The sequence below is a fragment of the Mustela erminea genome, chromosome 16 (assembly GCF_009829155.1).
Source record: "Mustela erminea isolate mMusErm1 chromosome 16, mMusErm1.Pri, whole genome shotgun sequence".
NCBI lineage: Eukaryota > Metazoa > Chordata > Mammalia > Carnivora > Mustelidae > Mustela > Mustela erminea.
The window spans coordinates 1053704-1074014 of NC_045629.1; the positions used below are offsets into that span (position 1 = coordinate 1053704).

The following is a 20311-nucleotide window of genomic DNA, read 5'->3' on the forward strand; positions in this document are numbered from 1 at the left end:
CCTCTGCCTTCAGCTCAGGTCATGATCTCAGGGTCCTGGGATTAAGCCCCGCATCGGGCTCTCTGCTCAGCGGGGAGCCTGCTTCCTCCTCTCTCTCTCTGCCTGCCTCTCTACCTACTTGTGATCTCTGTCTGTCAAATAAATAAATAAAATCTTTTAAAAAGTGTCAACTTAGATACTGTTTCAAAATAGAAAATGTGCTTATTAACAAATCAGGCTAGAATATTTTCCCAACTAGTAGGGAATTATCCAGACTGCATGGGTATAGTCAAAGCATTCCATTAGGCAGAATACTATTCTTTGTAATCTTATTTGAAAATATATAAATATAAATATAAACATATAAATCACATATAAGAGCAAATACCAGAATATACCCAAACAGAGGCAAATTTATTTTAAAGCAAAGTTTACCTGTTAGGAGATTTTTGTTTATTTGTCCTCCTAGAAAGCCAAGCATTTGTACTACTCTAATCCTTATTTCTTCTAAGGATCGTGTTTCATTCTGCAAATTTGAACAATAATATATATGTGATGATAACAGAGATAAAAATTAAGGGAATTATGAGAGGAAAAAATAAACTATTTTACGACACTGTTATTAATGTCTCTCAATGGCCCATTATATCCTACATACTACTGTTAATATTATTGCAAATTCATGGAAAGAAGCACATATTTTCCTATTTTGCAGTCAGATATCCATGTACAAAGCCAGCAGTTTCAAAGTTTCAGCAGGACCGTTTACACCCTTAAGAAATACTGAGGATCCCCAAAGAACTTTCATTTATAGTGGGTCATATTTATTAGTATTTGTCATATTAGAGATTAAAACCTTGACATTGTTTATTATTATTATATTTAAAAATATGAAACCCATGACATTGTTAACAAAGGACACATTTTTAGGACAAGTACCTATATTTTTCAAATAAAATTTAAAAACCCCCAGGAAAGTGACACTGTTTCACATTTGTGCCTATCTCTTTTCTGTCTGGCTCACTAGAAAACAAATGTGATGTTAGGGCCAAACATGGAAGAGGGGAGAGGGAGAATATTTTAATAGTCTTCTTAAATAACTGGGGTTATTCTAAAACTAACGAGTGGTAAGGTCTGAAACCTTAGCAATGAATTTTTTTATAGTCTGTTACATTAAGATCCACTGGTCTTTGTTACACTTTGAGTAGATTTTTTTACCCATGCATGATTTGGTAACATAATGTATGAGTCATCTCAAAATACTGGTTTATTCCAGTGATGCAAATCTTCCAAATGCTGACACATTTCACTACATATGCAAAATAGAGATCACATTTGTTAATATCACCAATCTCTTCAGAAAAATCTTAAGTACTGAGAAGCTGTCAAGCTCATGGTGATGGTTTCAAGTTTTCCAAAATTTAATTTTTGTTTAAAAAGCTTGAATTTTATCATTGGAAACAATCTCAAATGTTTTCGCTGAAGTGACAGGCTCACTCTATTTATTTTAGATAAAAATCTCTGCCAAATACTGAATAGCCATAGTTTGTCTTGTTAGTTGTTCTTTCAAGTAAAAACTGTGTTCATGAAGTAAGTGGCTACTTGAGCTCACAGCTCAAAGCACCACAAAAGTCGCTTTTCCCTGGGACCCCTGGGTGGCTCAGTTGGTTAAGCCACTGCCTTCAGCTCAGGTCATGATCCCAGTGTCTTGGGATCGAGTCCCACATCTGGCTCCTTGCTCAGCGGGAGCCTGCTTCTCCATCTGCCTCTGCCTGCCACTCTGTCTGTCTGTGCTCACTCTGACAAATAAATAAATAAAATCTTAAAAAAAAAAAAAAAGTACTTTTCTCTAAAGACAACTGTCACACTGCACTATTCCATTGACTGCTTTATGCATACTTCCTGTTTCATCACAGAACATTAAAAAGGCATGAGTTCAAGGGTCAAGATTTAATGAAGTGCTAAGGAACCAACAGTGTTACCTATCATTACACCACAGTGCAAATGTCACTGAGTAAAAATAGTTTTGGCCTTGTACCCTGGAACCCACTGAGGTCCTCACTTCAAGAACCACTCTCCTACAGAATAAGGGATTGTGTATCTGTAAAGAAATTTAATTTGCAAAACTTGAGATATGCTCACGTAATTTTATCTTGCCTTATTTATATGTGTTAAAATAATTTAAATATTTTATACAGCTATTTCCAGTTCCATGCAGTCTCTCAATCAAAAGCTATCAAAGATTATGCAGTGGAAAGAATTTACCCTAGAGCTTGCATTATCAGTTCAAGACATTAAAAGTTTTTCAAATTTTCATTTTCATTTCATACCTAAAATACTTATTTTCTCTATACTGTTTTCTCTCTTTATTCTTTTTTTCCTATTATATGCCACATCTCAAAAAAACCTGATCTCAAGAAATCATCACCAAAAAACCACAAAAGCTGACGTGAATTAAACTGGATAAAATGATATATTTAAGATCTAATATGTAAATGAATCACTCTTACATATCCATAATATCAAGCATATTACTTTTTATTACCCACATTACTTTTTATTACCACATCTGAAGGTGAAGAAAATATGAAAACAAGATCAAGACAATAAACCAATGAATGAGTATTTCTTATTCTTATGGCTAAAAATATACTGAAATTATTTCTATACTATAATTTACATATAAGAATTAACATTTTAAATGAACATTTTTACTTTTCATAAGAATTAGAATCTATTCTCTGCATTAAGGTAATGAAAATACAAGGGATTTCTTACTGATGAAATGTTCTTTGTCTTTTTCAGATGCTTTATTATAACTTTATTAAATCCTTTCTGGGCAGCCCGAGAAAGTGCTGATACTTCCCAGTTGTTCTTGGTCTCATCTATCAACAGTAAACAAAAGTAGTTGTAAACAGCATTCACTCATTTTTTTGATGAATACTATGGAGAATACAGAATACTGCTAAATAGATGCATTAAAATCCCAATTTTAATTATGGTTAGAATATTGTTTCTACAACAGAAAGAAATTATAGTGGTTGTCCTGGATTAAATATCATTGTCTACTAAAAGAAACATGGTTCCTTGGAGAAGTGACTAACTCCAGAGATTGGGCAGACCTGTATTTATATGGGGAGCCTGAATCATTTTGTGGTTCTAGAAGTAAGGAGCTGCTTAAACAAAAGCAGCCAGCCCCCATTCTTTGTATGGAAGCCAAATCTGGAACAATCTGAGCTTCAAAATTAATAATAATAATAAAAGATTAGATTCACTGGAAAAATAAGAATCCACAAGTCCCTACTAATAAAAATAGGTGAGAAAAGTTACTTCTTACAGTAGCATGCCAATTAGTATACAGGAATGATAGAGTTGAAAAATCACTATTTTTGCCACCATCATAGCATTAACGAATATTAGGAAGGATAATCAGGGGACAATAAAACTATTATGGTGGAAATTCAATAAGGGGCAATGAGGAGCAATAATAAACTTAAAAAAAATTTTAAAGTACGGTACAAAATTTCTTTCCTGAACCACTTAAGAGTAAATAACCAACCTGATATCCCATCACCCCTCAATATTTTAGTCCTGTAATGACATTCTCCTGCGTGACAGCCACGCCCCAACTATCTAAATCTGAATACTTGTCTTGAGACGTAACCCACAATCCTCAGCTCCACCCATGTTCCGGCATTGATCCTAATAATGTCTTTAGTTCAGAGCCACATGTCATATTTAGTTGCCCTGTCTTATTAGTATCCTTTAAACTGAAAGAGTTCTTCGGTCTTCCCTTGAATTTCATGATTTGAACACTTAAAAAATTATATGCCAGGAATGTTGTATATTGTACCTCTATTTGGATTTATCTAATGTTTTCTCATTATTTAGATTCAGGTTATAGAAGCCAGTTTAACATTTTACTAGTTCCTTTATTACTATTGAGTTAAATAAAATCTTGGACACATGTGTACATTATATCAGTGCAGAGTTACAATTTTAAAGCTATAAAGATATTTTTCACTAGCTCTGGAGATGCCCAGCAGATTGGATGACAGCCAGGTAAAGCTGCTTTGCTGGAAGACACCTCGTGGATGGTTTAATCCCAGCATGTCTCTTCTTGGCTCCAAGAATGAATCCCAAATGATAATAGAAGCTTACTCCTGCTTTCTGTTTGTCTCATTCTCCTCTCTCTAATGCTGTGCTTTCAGTTTGCTTATGCCCAATAACATAACTAAGAATTTGTCTACTTACCACTTGACCTTTTGTGTATAGATATTAGAGATCTACTCACTGATGGGATAGAGATGAAGAGAGGATCTGGATTTTTCTTTGTTTCAATTTTTTTTCCTTTTTTTTTTTTTGAGCTAAATTTGTTTAGAATTTCATACCCTGGGAAAAACAGCTCTTTGATATCTGAACTGGTCAGTGTTTTGTCTCACTCTTGTGCCTCTTGAGCTATGATTCAAATTGCAGAACTGAAGCAATATGCTCTGTATCTGCTGGTGTAAATATATGCCTGAACTGACAAAGGCCTTAACTTCTCCCTAATGCATAATATTCTCCTGTATTTGGAAGGTATTAATAGATTAGATTATAAAGTCTCTTCAAAGAGCCCTGTTGTGTCTTATACAGGTAAAATGTAAAATGAATGTTCCTGTAATTCTGTGAAAATATTTTCAGCATTCACCATAATGTTTTCAATGTGCATACTTAAGAAAAAAACCTAGGAAAACTAATTCAGAAATATTTAGTTAATGACATTACATGATTAAGGCACAACTTTGATAAATGAGACAAGTTTAATAATTTTGGTTTAAATTTAAAATGGGTATTCTTAAGATGGCGGGAGAGTAGAGGACCTTATTTCATCTGGTCCCCCAAATTTAGCTGGGTATGTATCAACCCATTCTGACCACCCACGAATTCAGCCTAAGATATAAGGAAATATATGTATCTGGAACTCTACAAGCAGAAAAACAACTGCTTTTTGCAAGGTTAAGGTGCGGAGTTGTGAATCCGCAGGGATTCCGCAGGGAAATATTGGAAGATAAACAGAAGGGGGGAGGGAGACTCTATAAACTGGCTACTAGAAAATGATACAACACTGGGGTGCAAAACTGGAACCCTTAGAAATCTGCTCCAGTGAGAGACATCCCTTTCTAAAAGGGGCTCAGGGAATGAAAAGGACAGAATTCTGGGTGGGTCACTGTAGTCTCAGGATCCCAGAAGACACCGAAAGAACCAGCATGCCTTAACCGATAGTCCAAGAAGTTGAGCTGGGAAATTGGTTATGGTCAGCAAGCCCAGGAGAGACTCTCATCTCTGGTTGCCATAAAATGCAAGCAGGGCCAGCAGGGAGATGACTCTGACTGAGAACCTGAAAAGGACTAAAAAAAATGCAGGCCATTTATGATTCCCGAGAGGGATGAAACGGCTGCGCCCATGACTAGGCAATAGCTCGGAGGGTGACAGTGGCCCTGGATAGGACAGTAAGGCGGCACCCAACAGTGACTTGAGAGCAGCAGAGCAGGGCGTACGCACAAGCCCACAACCACTCACAGTTGCAAAGACACAAAGCCCAGAGGCTCTCAGGTCCTTGGAACGCTCCCTGGGAGAGTTGCAGTGGGGGTGAACTATGGGAGTCTACAGACTTTGGTGCCCACTTAAGTGGAAATGATTTGACCTAGGGGGTTTATTGAAGAGGGAGGACTGCGATCTTGCGGCTCTGGGCTGGAGACCCAGGTATGGCCATTTTTGTTCTGGCCCTCTCAAGAGGCATGGAAAACTGCCAGGGAACAGAAGCCACAAAGACAACCAGCTTACATTGAGCCCATCCTCCTGATAAGGGATGGGCCAACACTGCCAGGCAAAAAAACCTGAGAATGAGCGCAGCAGGCTCCTCCCCCAAGAAGACAGACTGGAAGTACGGGTGAATGACAAGCTTATGGATCCCACAAGACTGTAAAACTCTAGTGCCAGTGGAAAATAGTAAATTGAGCTCCAGGTGTTTCTTCAAGACTTGTTTGTCCTTCAGTCAAAATTTTTTTTCTTTTTTTTTTTTTTTAAGCATTTTGCTGTTTCAACTAAATTCTTATTTTGCTAACTTAGGCTTTTAAGTTACTTTTTAACTTTTATTTTTCCACATCTACATATATATATGCTTCATTCTAGTCCTTCTTTTACTCTATTCAATTTTACGTGTGTGTGTGTATACACACATATATCTATATGTGTATATATATATAGTTTTGCTTTCTTTGCAGTTTTGGGATGTAGTGCCTTTGAAACCACAGACCAAATTTCAATTAGGAACAAGTGAAGCACCTGCTTTGTCCACCCTGTGAGATTAGAGTTTCTCTTCCCCATTTTTTTTTTTTAATTTTGAGATTTTATTTATTTATTCATGAGAGACAGAGAGAGAGAGAGAACGAAGCAGAAGGAGACTCAGGCTCCTCACTGAGGGACTGGATCCCAGGACTCTGGGATCATAACCTGAGTCAAGGGCAGATGCTTAACCATCTGAGCCATGCAGGTGCCCTTCTCCACCCTTTTTTATCATTTAGATTCATTTTGGTTTTGTTCTCTTTTCTGCCGTGGCATACAATTTTGGATTTTTTTCCTAAGGTGCATTTTGTTTGGGTCATGGTTGATATTTTGGACTCTATTCATTTACTCACTCATCCTGGACAGAATGACTAGAAGGAGGAATTCACAACAAGGAAAGAACCAGAGACTGCTCTCTGCCACAGAGCTAATCAATATGAATAGAAGCAAGATGTCAGAGATGGAATTCAGTATAGCAATAATAAAGTTAACAGCTAGGATTGAAAAAAAACATAAATAACAATACAGAATCTCTAAGGGTGGAAATGAGATCTAATCAGGCTGAACTTAAAAATGCTATGAATGAGATGTAGTCTAAATTGGATGCTCTAATTGCTAGGGTCAATGAATCAGAGGAGAGAATAAGTGATCTAGAGCACAGATTGATGCAAAGGAAGAAAGGTGAGGAAAAGAGAGAAAGACAATTAATAGCCCATAAAGAAGGCCTTTGAGAATTTAATGATGCCTTGAAACAAACCAATGTCAGAATTATTGGTACCAAGAGGGCACTGAGAAAGAGAGGGCTAGAAGGAACATTTGAGCAAGTCATGGCTGAGAAAGTCCCCAAACTGGAAAAGAAACAAGCATTCACGTGCAAGAAGCAGAGAGGACCACTCCCCAAATCAATAAAAACAGATCAACACCCCGAAATATAATAGTTAAGCTTCCAAATCACAGAGGGAAAAAAAGCTACCCTGAGAACTGCTAGGAAGAGGAGGTTCCTTATGTTTAGAGGGAGGAACATTAGAGTGACATCAGACTTATCCACAGAAACCTGGCTAGTCAAAAGGGGCTGGAAAGATATATTCAGAGTACTAAATGAGAAGAACATGCAGCCAAGAATACTTTATCCAGCAAGGCTGTCATTCAGAACTGAAAGAGAGATAGAGAGTTTCCAGGACAGACAGAAACTGAGAGAACGTGTGACCACCAAGGCAGGCCTACAAGAACTATTAAGGGGGATTCTGTAAGCAAAGAGAGAGCCCAAGAGTAACACAGACCAGAAAGTAACAGAGACAGTCTACAGAAACAGGGACTTTTTCTTTAATAGGCAGGCAATACAAGGTCACTAAATTCATATCTTTCAATAGTTATTCTGAATGTAAATGGGCTAAATGCTCCAAACAAAAGACACAGGGTATCAGATTGTATAAAAAAGTAAGAACCATCCATATGCTGTCTACAAGGGACCTAAAGTCACCTCCAGACTGAAAGTGAGGGGTTGGAGAAACATTTGCCATACTAATGGACTTCAAAAGACAGCTGGTATAGCAATCCTTGTATTAAATAAACTAGATTTTTAACCAAAAATATAGATATAGAGGGACACTAAATCATACTTAAAGGGCCTATCCAACAAGAAGATCTAACAATTATAAATACCTATGCCCCCAGTGTGGGAGCAGCCAATTATATAAACCAATTAATAACCAAAATAAACATACACATTGATAATAATACAGTAAGAATAGGGGACTTCAATACCCCACTCACTCAATGGACAGATCATCTATACAGAAGAACAACGAAGAAACAAGGGCTTTGAATGACACTTTGGACCAGATGGACTTCTCAGATTCATATAGAACATTCCATCCTAAATCAACAGAATGCTCTTCTTCTTCAGTGCCCATGGAACTTTCTCCAGAATAGATCACATACTGGGTCACAAATCAGGACTAAACCAATACCAAAAGACTGAGATTATTCCATGCATATTTTCAGACCACAATACTTTGAAACTGGACATCAATCACAAGAAGAAATTTAGAAGGAACTCAAAACACTTGGAGGTTAAAGAGCACCCTGCTGAAAGAATGAATGGGTAAACCAGGAAATTAAACAAGAACTCAGATAATTCACTGAAACTAATAATAATGAAAACACACTGGTTTAAAACCTATGGGATACAGCAAAGATGGTCCTAAGACAGAAATACATGGCCATCCAAGCTTCTTTCAAAAATTATAAAAATCCCCCAAACACAAGCTAACCCTATACTTAAAGGACCTGGAGAAAGAACAGCAATTAAAGCCTACACCAAGCAGGGAAAGAAAAATAATAAATATTAGAGCAGAAATCAATGAAACAGAAACCGTAAGAATAGTAAAACTGATCAATGAACGTAGAAGCTGGTTCTTTGAAAGAATTAATAAGATTAATAAACCTCTGGCCAGACTACCCAAAAGAAAGGAACCAAATTAATAAAATCATGAATGAAAGGGGAGAGGTCAACTAATATCAAGGAAACATAGGCAACTGTTAGAAATTACCAGCAACTATATGCAAACCAATTCAGCAATCTGGAAAAAATGAATCCATTCCTGGAAACTTACAAACTACCAAGACTGGAACAGGAAGAAATAGATAATCTGAACAGACCAATGCCAGTAAGGAAATTGAAACAGTAATCAAAAACCTCCCAACAAACCAAAGTCCAGTGCCAGATGGCTTCCCAGGGGAGTTTTCTCAAACATTTAAAGACCACCTAGTAAGTACTCTTCTGAAGCTGTTTCAAAAAAAGTAATGGAAGGAAAACTTCCAAACTCATTCTGTGATTCCAGCATTACCCTGATCCCAAAACCAGACAAAGACCCCATCAAATTTTAGTATATGTGCTGCCAAAGCGAGCACCAAAGACCCCATCAAAAAGGAGAATTACAGACCAATATCTCTGATGAACATGGATGCCAAAATACTCACCAAGATCCTAGCCAACAGGTACCAATGGTACCTTGAAAAGATTATTCATCACGACCAGCTGGGATTTATTCCTGGGATGCAAGAGTGGTTCAACATTTACAAATTAATCAACATGACAGAACACATTAATAAAAGAAAAGACAAGGACCATATAATCCTCAAAAGATGCAGAGAAAGCATTCAGCAAAACAGAGCATTCTTCCCTGATTAAAACTCTTCGAAGTATACGGATAAAGGAACACACCTCCATATCATAAAAGCCATCCATGCAAAGTCCAGAGTAAATATCACTCTCAATGGGGAAAAACTCAGAGCTTTTCCTTTAAGGTCAGAACATGGCAAGGATGTCTACTCTCAACACTGCTATTCAACATAGTACTAGAAGTCCTAACCTCAGCAATCCAACAACAAGAAATAAAAGGCATCCAAATTGGCAAAGAAGTCAGTGTCTCTCTCTTCACTAGCGACATGAAACTTTATGTGGAAAAACCAAAAGATTTCACTCCAAAATTGCTTGAACTCATACAGCAATCCAGCAACATGGCAGGATACAAAAATCAATGCACAGAAATCAGTTGCATTTCTATATACTAACAACCTGACTGAAGAAAGAGAAATTAAGGAATCAATTCAATTTACAACAGCATCAAAAACCGTAAGATACCTAGGAATAAACCTAACCAAAAAGGTAAAGAATCTGTACTTTAGAAACTACAGAACACCTATGAAAGAAATTGAGGAAGACACAAAGAGACGGAAAAACATTCCATGATCATGGACTGGAAGAATAAACACTGTTCAATGTCTGCCACCAGGGCAATCTACACGCTCAATGCAACCCCTGTCAAAATACCAAGAACATTTTCACAGAGCTGGAACATATAATCCTAAAATTTGTATGCAACTAGAAAATATCTCGAATCACCAGGGGATTCTTGAAAAAGAAAACCAAAGCTGGGGGCCATAACAGCTACATTACAAAGCTGAGATCATCAAGACAGCATGGTACTGGCACAAAAACAGGCACACAGTTCAATGGAACAGAACAGAGAACCCAGAAATGGTCCCTCAACTCTATGGTCAACTAGTCTTCAACAAAGCAGGAAAGAATATACAAAGGAAAGTCTCTTCAGTAAATGCTGCTGGGAAAATTGGACAGTCACACGCAGAAGAATGAAACCGGACCATTCTCTTACACCATACACAAAAATAAACCCAAAATGGCTGAAAGACCTAAATGTGAGACAGAAATCTACCAAAATCCTAGAGGAGAACAAAGGCAGTAACCTCTTTGACCTCACCACAGAAACTTCTTGCAAGACATGTCTCTAAAGCCAAGGGAAACAAAAGCAAAAATTAACTATCTGGACTTGAATAGGATAAAGAACTTCTCCATGGCAAAGGAAACAGTCAACAAAATGAAAAGGCAACCTACGGAATGGGAGAAGATATTTGCAAATTACATAATAGATAAAGGGATGGTAATCAAGGTCTATAAAGAACTTGTAAAACCCAACACCAAAAAACCCCCACATAATCCAGTCAAGAAATGGGCAGAAGACATGAACAGACACTTCTCTAAAGAAGACATACTAATGGCCAACAGACACATGAAAAAATGCTCCCCATCACTCAGCATCAGGGAAATACAAATCAAAACCATAATGAGACACCACCTTAGACCAGTTAGAATGACAAATTAAGACAGGGAACAACAAATGAAGGTGAGGATGTGGAGAAAGCAGAACCCTCTTACACTGTTGGTGGGACTGCAAGCTGGTACAACCACTCTGGAAAACAGTATGGAAGTTCTTGAGGTTAAAAATAGAGCTATCCTATGACCCAGCAATTGCACTACTGGGTAATTACCCCCAAAGATACTTATGCAGTGAAAAGAAAGGGTACCTGCACCCCAATGCTCACAGCCGTGATTTCCATAATAGCCAAAGTGTGGAAGGAATCAAGATGTCCTTCAATGGATGAATGGATAAAGATATGGTTCATACATAAATGGAATATTACTCAGTCATCAGAAAGACTGAATACCTACCATTTACGACCACATGGATGGAACTGGAGGGTATTAGGATAAGTGAAATTAGTCAATCAGAAAAGATAACCATCATATGATCTCTCTGATTATGGGAATTTGAGAGGCAGAGCAGGGGATTTCGGGCAGTAGGGAAGGAAAATAAATGAAACAAGATGGGACCAGGGAGGGACACAAACCATAAGAGACAATAAACTGAGGGTTGCTGGATGGGTGAGGGAGGGATAGGGTGACTTTGGTATGGAAATTGGGGAGGGTATGTGCTATGGTGAGTGCTGTGAATTGTGTAAGGCTGATGATTCACAGACCTGTATTCCTGAAGCAAATAATATATGTTAATTTAAAAAAGCCCTGTGATAGCAGAGCCCCAAAAAAAGAAAAAAAAAAAAAAAAAGAAAGAAAGAAAAAAAGAAAGAAAAAGAAAAAGAAAAAGAATATAACTCGGCAGGACCTTGGGATCATGTTAATGAATGTGTGTATGTTGCCACCTGGAGTTGTAGAAGGATGGATGAGGCTGCAGAAAATGGTTTCATGTGCTCGCAAGCTCTGAGAGTCCCAAGAAAGTCTGAGTATGGAAAACAATAAACAATTCTCTATTATTCACTACAAGTTTTCTTGGTAAAAAATTTATAATAATTTACATTCAGTGAGCCGTTAAAGCTACAGTAGCAGCAATACTGCAGAAATACAATTTTGGGGGGCACCTGGATGGTTCAGTTGTTAAGCATCTGCCTTCCGCTCAGGTCATGATCCCAGCGTCCTGGGGTAGAGCCCCGTGTGGGGCTCCCTGCTCAGCAGGAAGCATGTTTCTCCCTCTCTCACTCCCCCTGCTTGTATATTCCCTCTCTGGCTGGTTGTCTGTCTGTCTGTCTGTCTGTCTAAATAAACAAACAAACAAACAAACAAATAAATAAAATATTAGGGGGGGAAAAAAGAAATAGAATTTTGGGTGTGGTTTGGTTCTCAAGTTAGGAGAGTAATTTTCTCACAAACTGAAGCTTTTTGGTGTGTGGACTGCTTTTCACAATTGGAACTTAGTAGGACTCCCACAGATCTTTGCTTATGTGAGTTAGAACCAGCAATAGTTACATTAAAAGTGAAAGCCAATTTTTTTAAGGACCTACTGACTTTTCCTCATGCTAACAGGCGTAACATCTAAGATGTTAGCAGTGCTTAGTATTAGTTTGAGAAGACAGAACTGCTGTTTTAGGGTTGGGCTTATGTTTGCTTTTGTTGTCCTTGCTTGAGGAGACAGAAGATAATACAGCTTAACGTCCAACAGTTTACTTCCTACATTTTAGGCATTTTATGAATTCAGCTCTTACATTTAGGTCTCTAATCCATTTTGAGATTATTTTTGTCTATGTTCCGGTCTCATTCTTTCACATGCAACTCTCTAGTTTTCTCAGCACCATTTGTTGAAGAGACTGTCCTTTCCCCATTGCATATTCTTACCTTCCTAGTGTAGATTAATCGACCACACATGAGTGGGTTTATTTCTGGGCTCTCCATTCTATTCCACTGATCTATGTATGTGTTTGTGCCAGTAAAATACTTTTTGATTACTAAGCTTTGTAGTATCATTTGAAATCTGGGAGTGTGATATCTCCAGCTTTATACTTCTTTCTCAAGATGGCTTTGGCTATGTAGGGTCTTCTGTGGTTCATACAAATTTGGGGATTATTTGTTCTATTCTGTGAAAAACGCTAGTGGTATTTTGAGAGAGACTGCACTGAATCTGTAAATTGATTTGAATAGTACAGACATTTTAACAATATTAATTCTTCCAAACCATGAGCAGAATTTATATTTCCATTTATTTGTACCATCTTCAATTTCTTCCTTTAACATTATAATATTATAGTTTCAGAGTACAGGTCTTTCACCTCCTTGGTTATTCCTAGGTTATTTTATTCTTTTTGATGCAATTGTTAATAGAATTTTCCTAATTCCTCTGACAGTTATTAGTATACAGAAGTGCAAAAGATTTCTGTATATTAATTCTGTATCCCGCAAATTTCCAAATTAATAGGTAAGCTTTTTAGTGGTGTCTTCAGGGTTTTCTATATATAGTATAATGTCCCCTGCAAATCATTAGTTTTACATGTTTTACTTCTTTCTTACCAGTCTAGATGCCTTTTATTTTTTTGGTCTGATTACCATGGCGAGGACACACTGAATTAAAGTGATGCAAGCTGACATTCACATTCTTATCTCGTGGCTGATCTTAAAGGAAAAGCTTTTAGGGGCGCCTTGGTGGCTCAGTGGGTTAAGGCCTCTGCCTTCAGCTCAGGTCATGGTCTGAGGATCGAGCCCTGCATCGGGCTCTCTGCTCGGCGGGGAGCCTGCTTCCTCCTCTTTCTGCCTGCCTCTCTGCCTACTTGTGAGCTGTCAAATAAATAAATAAATATCTTAAAAAAAAAAAAAAAAAGAAAGGTCTATTTTGTCCAACAGAAGCACTACTACCCTGGCTTTTCTTTTCTCTTCATTTCCAGTTGCACAGAGGATCTTTCCATCCCTTCACTTTCAGTCTGTATGTCTTTTTGTCTTTTGGTCTGAAGTGAGTCATTACAAGCAGCACATTGATGGGACTTATTTAGTTTGTTTTTTTACTTCATTCACTCTCTGTCTTTTGACTGGAGCATTAGTACATTTACACTTAAAGTAATTATTGATAGGTATGTACTTATTGCCATTTTGTTCATTGTTCTCTGGTGTTATAGTTCTCATCCCTTCCTCTTATTCTCCTCCCTTGTGATATGATGACTTTAACTGTTGCATTTGGGTTCCTTTCTCTTTATTATTTGTGTACCTATTATAGGTTTTTGAATTGTGGTTACCATGAGGTTCCTAACATCCTTTGTATACAGCAGTCCATTTTAAATTGACATCATTAGGGGAGCCTAGGTAGCTCAGTCGATTAAGCGTCTGCCTCTGGCTCATGCCATCATCTCAGGGTCCTTGGACTGAATCCCACATCAGGTTCCCAGGTCAGTGGGAACTCTGCTTCTACCTTTTCCTCTGCCCCCACCCCTACTCATGCTCTGTCTCTACCTCTCAAATAAATAAAATCTTAAAAAAAAAAAAAAAAAAAGATGGTCACTAAGATATAACATATTCTAAAAGTAGCACATTTTTACTACCCCTAATGTTTTTTTGTTTTTACTACTTTTGTTTTCTAACCTTCATATTAGCTTTACAAGTGATTAATCCACTACTTTCACTATGTATTTACCTTTACTAGTTGAGATTTGTACTTTTACATATTTTCTTGTTACTAATTAATGCCCTTGCTTTTCAACTTAAAGAAGTCCCTTTAATGTTTCTTGTAAGGCCTGTTTTATAGTGATAAACTCTGCTTCGGTTTTTGTCTGAGAAACCTCTTTCTCCTTTAATTCTGGATGATAACCTCACTGGGAAGAATATTCTTGATTGTAGTTGTTTTTTGTTTTTTCTTTCTTTTTTTCTTTTCATCATTTAAAAAAAATCATGCTCCTCTCTTCTAGCCTGCAAAGTTTTGGCTGAATAATCAGTTCATAAACTGGGTTTTCTTTCTATATAATTAGTTGCTTTTCTCTTGCTGCTTTTAGGATTGTATTGTTATTTGTTTTTTGCCTTTTTAATTATGTGGCTTGCTATGGACTTCTTTGGGTTCAGCTTGTTTGGATCTCTCTGTGTTTCTTGGACCTGGATGTCTGTTTCCTCCCGAAGGTTAGGAAAGTTTTCAGCCATTACTTACTCAAGTAAAATTTCTGTCCCATTGTCTATTTCTTCTGGACTCCTGTTAGTATGCTTGATGTTGCCCCAAAGAACCCTTATTCTTATTTTTAAAAATTCATTTTTCTTTTCCTGTTTCATTTGAGTAATTTCCAACACCCTGTCCTTACCACCCTATAGTAATTTCCACCTACCTGTCTTGCCACCACCCTGTCTACACTGATCTATTCTTTTATATCATCCAATCTGCTATCTGTGAGGGCTGGCTATGACTGTTCTGGGTACACTGGTGGTGGGGCTGCCCCTGCAAGGCAGGAGTTGATGGTGGGGAAGCAGTCCTGGCTGAGGCTGCCTACAGGATGTGATGGGGTTGGAGCCTCTTGGGGTTGAGTAGCACTGGTCTGAGCCAAAGTCACCTGCCAGTACAGTGGGGTGGGAGCCATTTTGGAGGGGTGCCTTCATCAGGACAGGGTGAATGGTGCCAGCAAGACAGAGTTGTCAGAGCTGGCATCCATCAACACTTCCATTCCCAGAGAAAGTTCCTACATAGCCCTGCCCCTCCAGCACACACTCTAAAATCAGCTAGTTACTCTCCTTCACATATGGCCTAGGTGTTTTTCAAACTGCTTCCTCTGTGCTCAGTCTCAGAGTGAGTGAGTCTATATATAGGCCCTTTAAGAGTGCAGTCTTGGTTTTCCATAGCCTTTCAACTCTTCCAGAATTGTCTCAGTGGTTTTGAAAACCATGTGTCATGGGGTTCATCTTCCTGGTACATGTTCCCAGGAAAGAGGTGCCCAATATAGGCCTTGAACCCTTTGCTCCTCGGGGAGAACCGCCCTCCTGTTTGTGGGTCTTTGCACTGGGGGTAAGTGTCTTGGCCAGTCTTCATGTCTGCCCTTCCTGTCTCAATGTGACTTTTTCTTTACCTTTAGCTATAAAAGACCTGTTTTGTTAGTCCCAGGTCATTCTCAGAGAGAGGTGCTCTATATGTGATTGTAGCTTGGTATGTCCGTGGGAGGAAGTACACTCAGAATTCTTCTACTGTCTTGATCCTTCCCTATGATTATCTTCTTTTGCTGACTCAAATTATCCCTAGTTTGGCCTGCAACTTTTCTCCATCATTCTTTGAACACTTTCTTAATTTCCCGATGTCTCAGAAAATACAATATTCTAGGTCTATCTTGTATATTCCTGGTCCCAAGCTGGAGCCAATCATCTCTCCAAAGAGTACTAGTTTCTTTTATTGTACGGTGACATTTAGAAGCTACAGTCTGGGCAACAGGTTTGCTCATTACTATTAAGGTATCACTACTCCAAGGCAGGTCCTTTAAGTGGACTGATCGGAAATATATGCATGTATTTTACACACTCACACACACACACACATACACACACACTTTCATCTCTATTTCTACCTTTACTTAACCATATATGTATGTATGTGTGTTCATGTGAGAAAAAGACAAAGAAAGAGAGAAAAAGAGAGGGAGAGGGAAGGAAGGAGAACGACTCATTCTCACAGATACATCCACTGGATGTATCTCACAGATACATCCACTTCCTATCCAATACCACAGGGTTCACTTTAGTTTTCTCTATTTGTAACTCCCCTCTCTAACAAAGGGAAACCCAGTTTCCATTAACCTTAATCTATTTATTTGATCAATCCCCCATATGTCACATTCCCCATCCTGCTTTAACCCCCATGCTTTATAAGGCTGCCCCAACATGTGGGTGCCCCCCACCCTGCTCCAGCTCTAACACCCATGCCAGGCTGCCCCTCAGGGCTGTCCTCATGTTCCTGGGGAGCACTACTGCAATGCTAACACCTAACTTCCTCTGTACCACCTGAAGGTCTTAGGACTGCATCACTTTAGGAAGAGGAGAGGAAGAGTTTAACTCCCACCAAGTGAAAGCAGTCAATTTATAGTCAGGAAAATATGAAGCAAAAACTCACTAAGCAAAAGGTCAAAATGAACATGACTGGTAATGGCACCAATTACTATCATGATGCTGTGAGGAGTCCACAGCATCCGTTCTGGGTGTTTCATCAAAACAGCACAACTGAATCCTATTATGAGACATCAGACAAACCTACACTGAAAATACATGGCCTATAATCTTCAAAAAATGTCAACATTATGAGAGCTAAGAAAGGGTGAAGAGATACCCACATTCAAGGAAGCTAAGGCACTATGACTATTAAATGAAACATGATCCCAGACTGAAATCTGGACCAGGAAAAATACAGCTATAAAAGAAATTAATGGGACAACTAAGAAATCTACATATGGACTATAGATTAGAAAAGAATAATGTACCCATGTTATTTTTCTTGATTTTGATAATGATACCAAGGTTATGTAAAATAATGTCCTCATTCTTAAGAAATACATATTGTGGGGCACCTGAGTGGCTCAGTCGGTTAAGTGACTGACTCCTGGTTTCAGCTTGGGTCGTGATCTCAGGGTCACAGGGTTGAGCCCTACATCAGGCTCCACACACAGCGCACAGTCTGCTTGTCCCTCTCTTTCTGCTCCTACCCCTGTTCAAGCCCTGTCTCTCTAAAATAAATGAAATCTTAAAAAAAAAAAAAAAAAAAAAAGAAAGAGAGAAAGAAATACACATTGCAACATTTAGGCATAAATATCCATGCTTCCCAATCATAAGGGGTTCAGGAAAAAAAAAAGTCATGTATAAATACACACACATGTGTTATCTTGTAATACAAGGAGAGTACATGTAACAATAAAGCACAAGGAACAAAATCTTACTTGTGGAATCTGTGTAAAGAGTATACAGGAGTTCCTTTCACTATTAATGCAACTATTCTGAAATTTTGATCATTTCAAATAAATCATTACTAAAAAGAGTAGTTGTGGGGCCACCTGGGTGGCTCAGTTAGTTAAGCAACTGCCTTCAGCTCAGGTCATGATTCTGGAGTCCTGGGATCGAGTCCCACATTGGGTTCCCAGCTCCATGGAGTCTGCTTCTCCCTCTGACATTCTCCCCTCTTATTCTCTCTTTCAAATAAATAAAATCTTTAAAAAAAAAAATAAAAAGAGTAGTTGTCTTTAAGATTATGGATTTTCTTTTATTTGATTTTACCCACTCTCTGTTTTTCCCATCTTCTAATAATCTAGAATACACATATTATGAGTAAATCATTTGCTTAAAGGAATCACAGTAGCGTCCCTTATTAATTTAAAGGAAACATAAATCTTTACCTTTTCTCTTAAAGATTTTATTTATTCATTTATTTGAGAGACAGAGCATGAGTCCGGGGAGAGGCAGACAAGAGAGGAAGAAGCAGAAGCAGACTCCCTGCTGAGCAGGAAGCCTGACACAGAACTTGATTCTAGGACCTTGAGATCATGACCTGAGCTGAGGTCAGACATCTAACTGACTGAGTCACCCAAGGACCCCAAAAGAAACATAAATTTTTTCAATGAGCTAACTGACAGAACTAAATTCCCGAAAGCAAAAAGTACCATTTGTTACTAGACAGAATCATTTTTTTAAAATTAAGTCCATGTAGGTAGGGGCACCTGGGTGGCTTAGTCGTTAGGTGTCTGCCTTCAGCTCGGGTTGTGATCCTGGGGTCCTAGGATCTAGCCGTGCATCAGGATCCCTGCTTGGTGGGAGGCCTGCTTCTCCCTCTCTCACTACCCATGCTTATATCCCCTCTCTTGCTGTCTCTCTCTCTCTCTGTCAAATAAATAAATAAAATCTTCCAAAAAAATAAACTAAGTTCATGTTTTTTTAGTGATTTACTCAAATAGCAGCAATCCTTACATAATGTTAATTTTAAAAGCCTAAGTAAGCTATAAACATTAATTAGCTTATATATATATGTCTCTAAATAATACTTGTTATTTCTAGCATTTATAGAAAATCTCTCAAAACTGTGACTCTTCTTAAACTCTGAATATGCATTAAGGGTGTCATAAAAGCCAGACTCAATGAATAAAATGTGTCACAGAACTTCCACCCAATGTTTCCAAACCAACAGAACTTCCACCCAATGTTTCCTAACCAACAAAACTTAAGCTGAACAAAAAAATGATTTACATAGGGGTGCCTGGGTGGCTCAGTGGGTTAAAGCCTCTGCCTTTGGTCCCAGGGTCCTTGGGCTCTCTGCTCAGCGGGGAGCTTGCTTCCCCCCTCTCTCTCTGCCTGCCTCTCTGCCTACTTGTGATCTCTGTCTGTCAAATAAATAAACAAAATCTTTGAAAAAAAAAACAAAGATTTATATAGTTTTACAAATTAACCTAATTTTTCACTTAATTCACTTAATTTTTCATGGCAGTAATATTTAAATTCTTAGCAATATTTCAGTGTCTTTCTCCTATCTGAATCTTTCTTTTTGCTCCATCTAATAACAATGTCCATCTTCATTCTGGTTCAAGTAAATCTGTCCTCCTAAACTCTAATTAGTATTTTTCTTTGTTCCTTTAAATTAATAAGATACTGTGATTGTTTTAAGGAAAGGATTTATCTATTCATAAATGTGTATTCTAGATAATTAGAAGACAGGGAAAAACAGAGAGTGGGTAAAATTAAAAGATTCTTTCTAATCTCTTCCCAAACCTATTTCTACTATGATAATTCTTCAAAACTGGCTAACATTAGTGCTTCATCAATTATATTTGGAAAACCAGTAAAACTCAACAAAATGTAAAATTAGTATTGAATTTTTATAGTTTTAATTCCCATTTAACAATTTATTTATTTATTGCAAGGCAGTGTATTAGGATTTATTAGGAGTTCAAGATACTAGAGATAGAGTTCTTGCCCTTGAAGATTTTATAAATCTTGGTAGGATGTAAGTGAGTAAAATGAAAAACAGGTTTAATACCTCAATTATATGTTCCAGTGTTATTTATGTCCCAATTATACTGGCTATTGGGAAGATAACAAAAATATCAATCAAACATATTTTAGATATGTTCAAATTTCAGAAGTTACAAAAATACAAATAGTCCTATTAAAATTATTACATTACCATTTTATTTAAGATACACATCACAATTCTTCTAAACCTTACCTGATAAGGCTGAAGTTTTCAGATATCCATCAAGGCTGGGTAAAATGTCTGTATAATGGGGCTGAATTACATGTTTGCAGATGTAAAGTGACCATTCTTCTAGGGCATTCAGGGCTACTTCTGCCAATGGGGTATAGCTCAGGCCCAGTTTAAAAGCCATCTATATATTAATACAAACAAGGTAAACAACTGAAATGCAGAGAATTTAA

The 20311-nt window shown here is 37.7% G+C and overlaps 1 protein-coding gene across 7 annotated transcripts in view; it reads right to left on the minus strand.

Annotated features, from left to right (window-relative positions):
• The window catches only part of PRKDC (protein kinase, DNA-activated, catalytic subunit), a 243636-nt gene that overhangs the window by 195048 nt on the left and 28277 nt on the right, over nt 1-20311 (minus strand). For all 7 annotated transcript variants that reach the window (XM_032316858.1, XM_032316859.1, XM_032316857.1 and 4 more), the window contains 3 exons: nt 20103-20262; nt 2758-2864; nt 415-505 (listed from right to left, as the gene is read on the minus strand). In XM_032316858.1, the coding sequence (XP_032172749.1) occupies nt 415-505; nt 2758-2864; nt 20103-20262 (358 nt within the window). The remainder of the gene's footprint in view (nt 1-414; nt 506-2757; nt 2865-20102; nt 20263-20311) is intronic.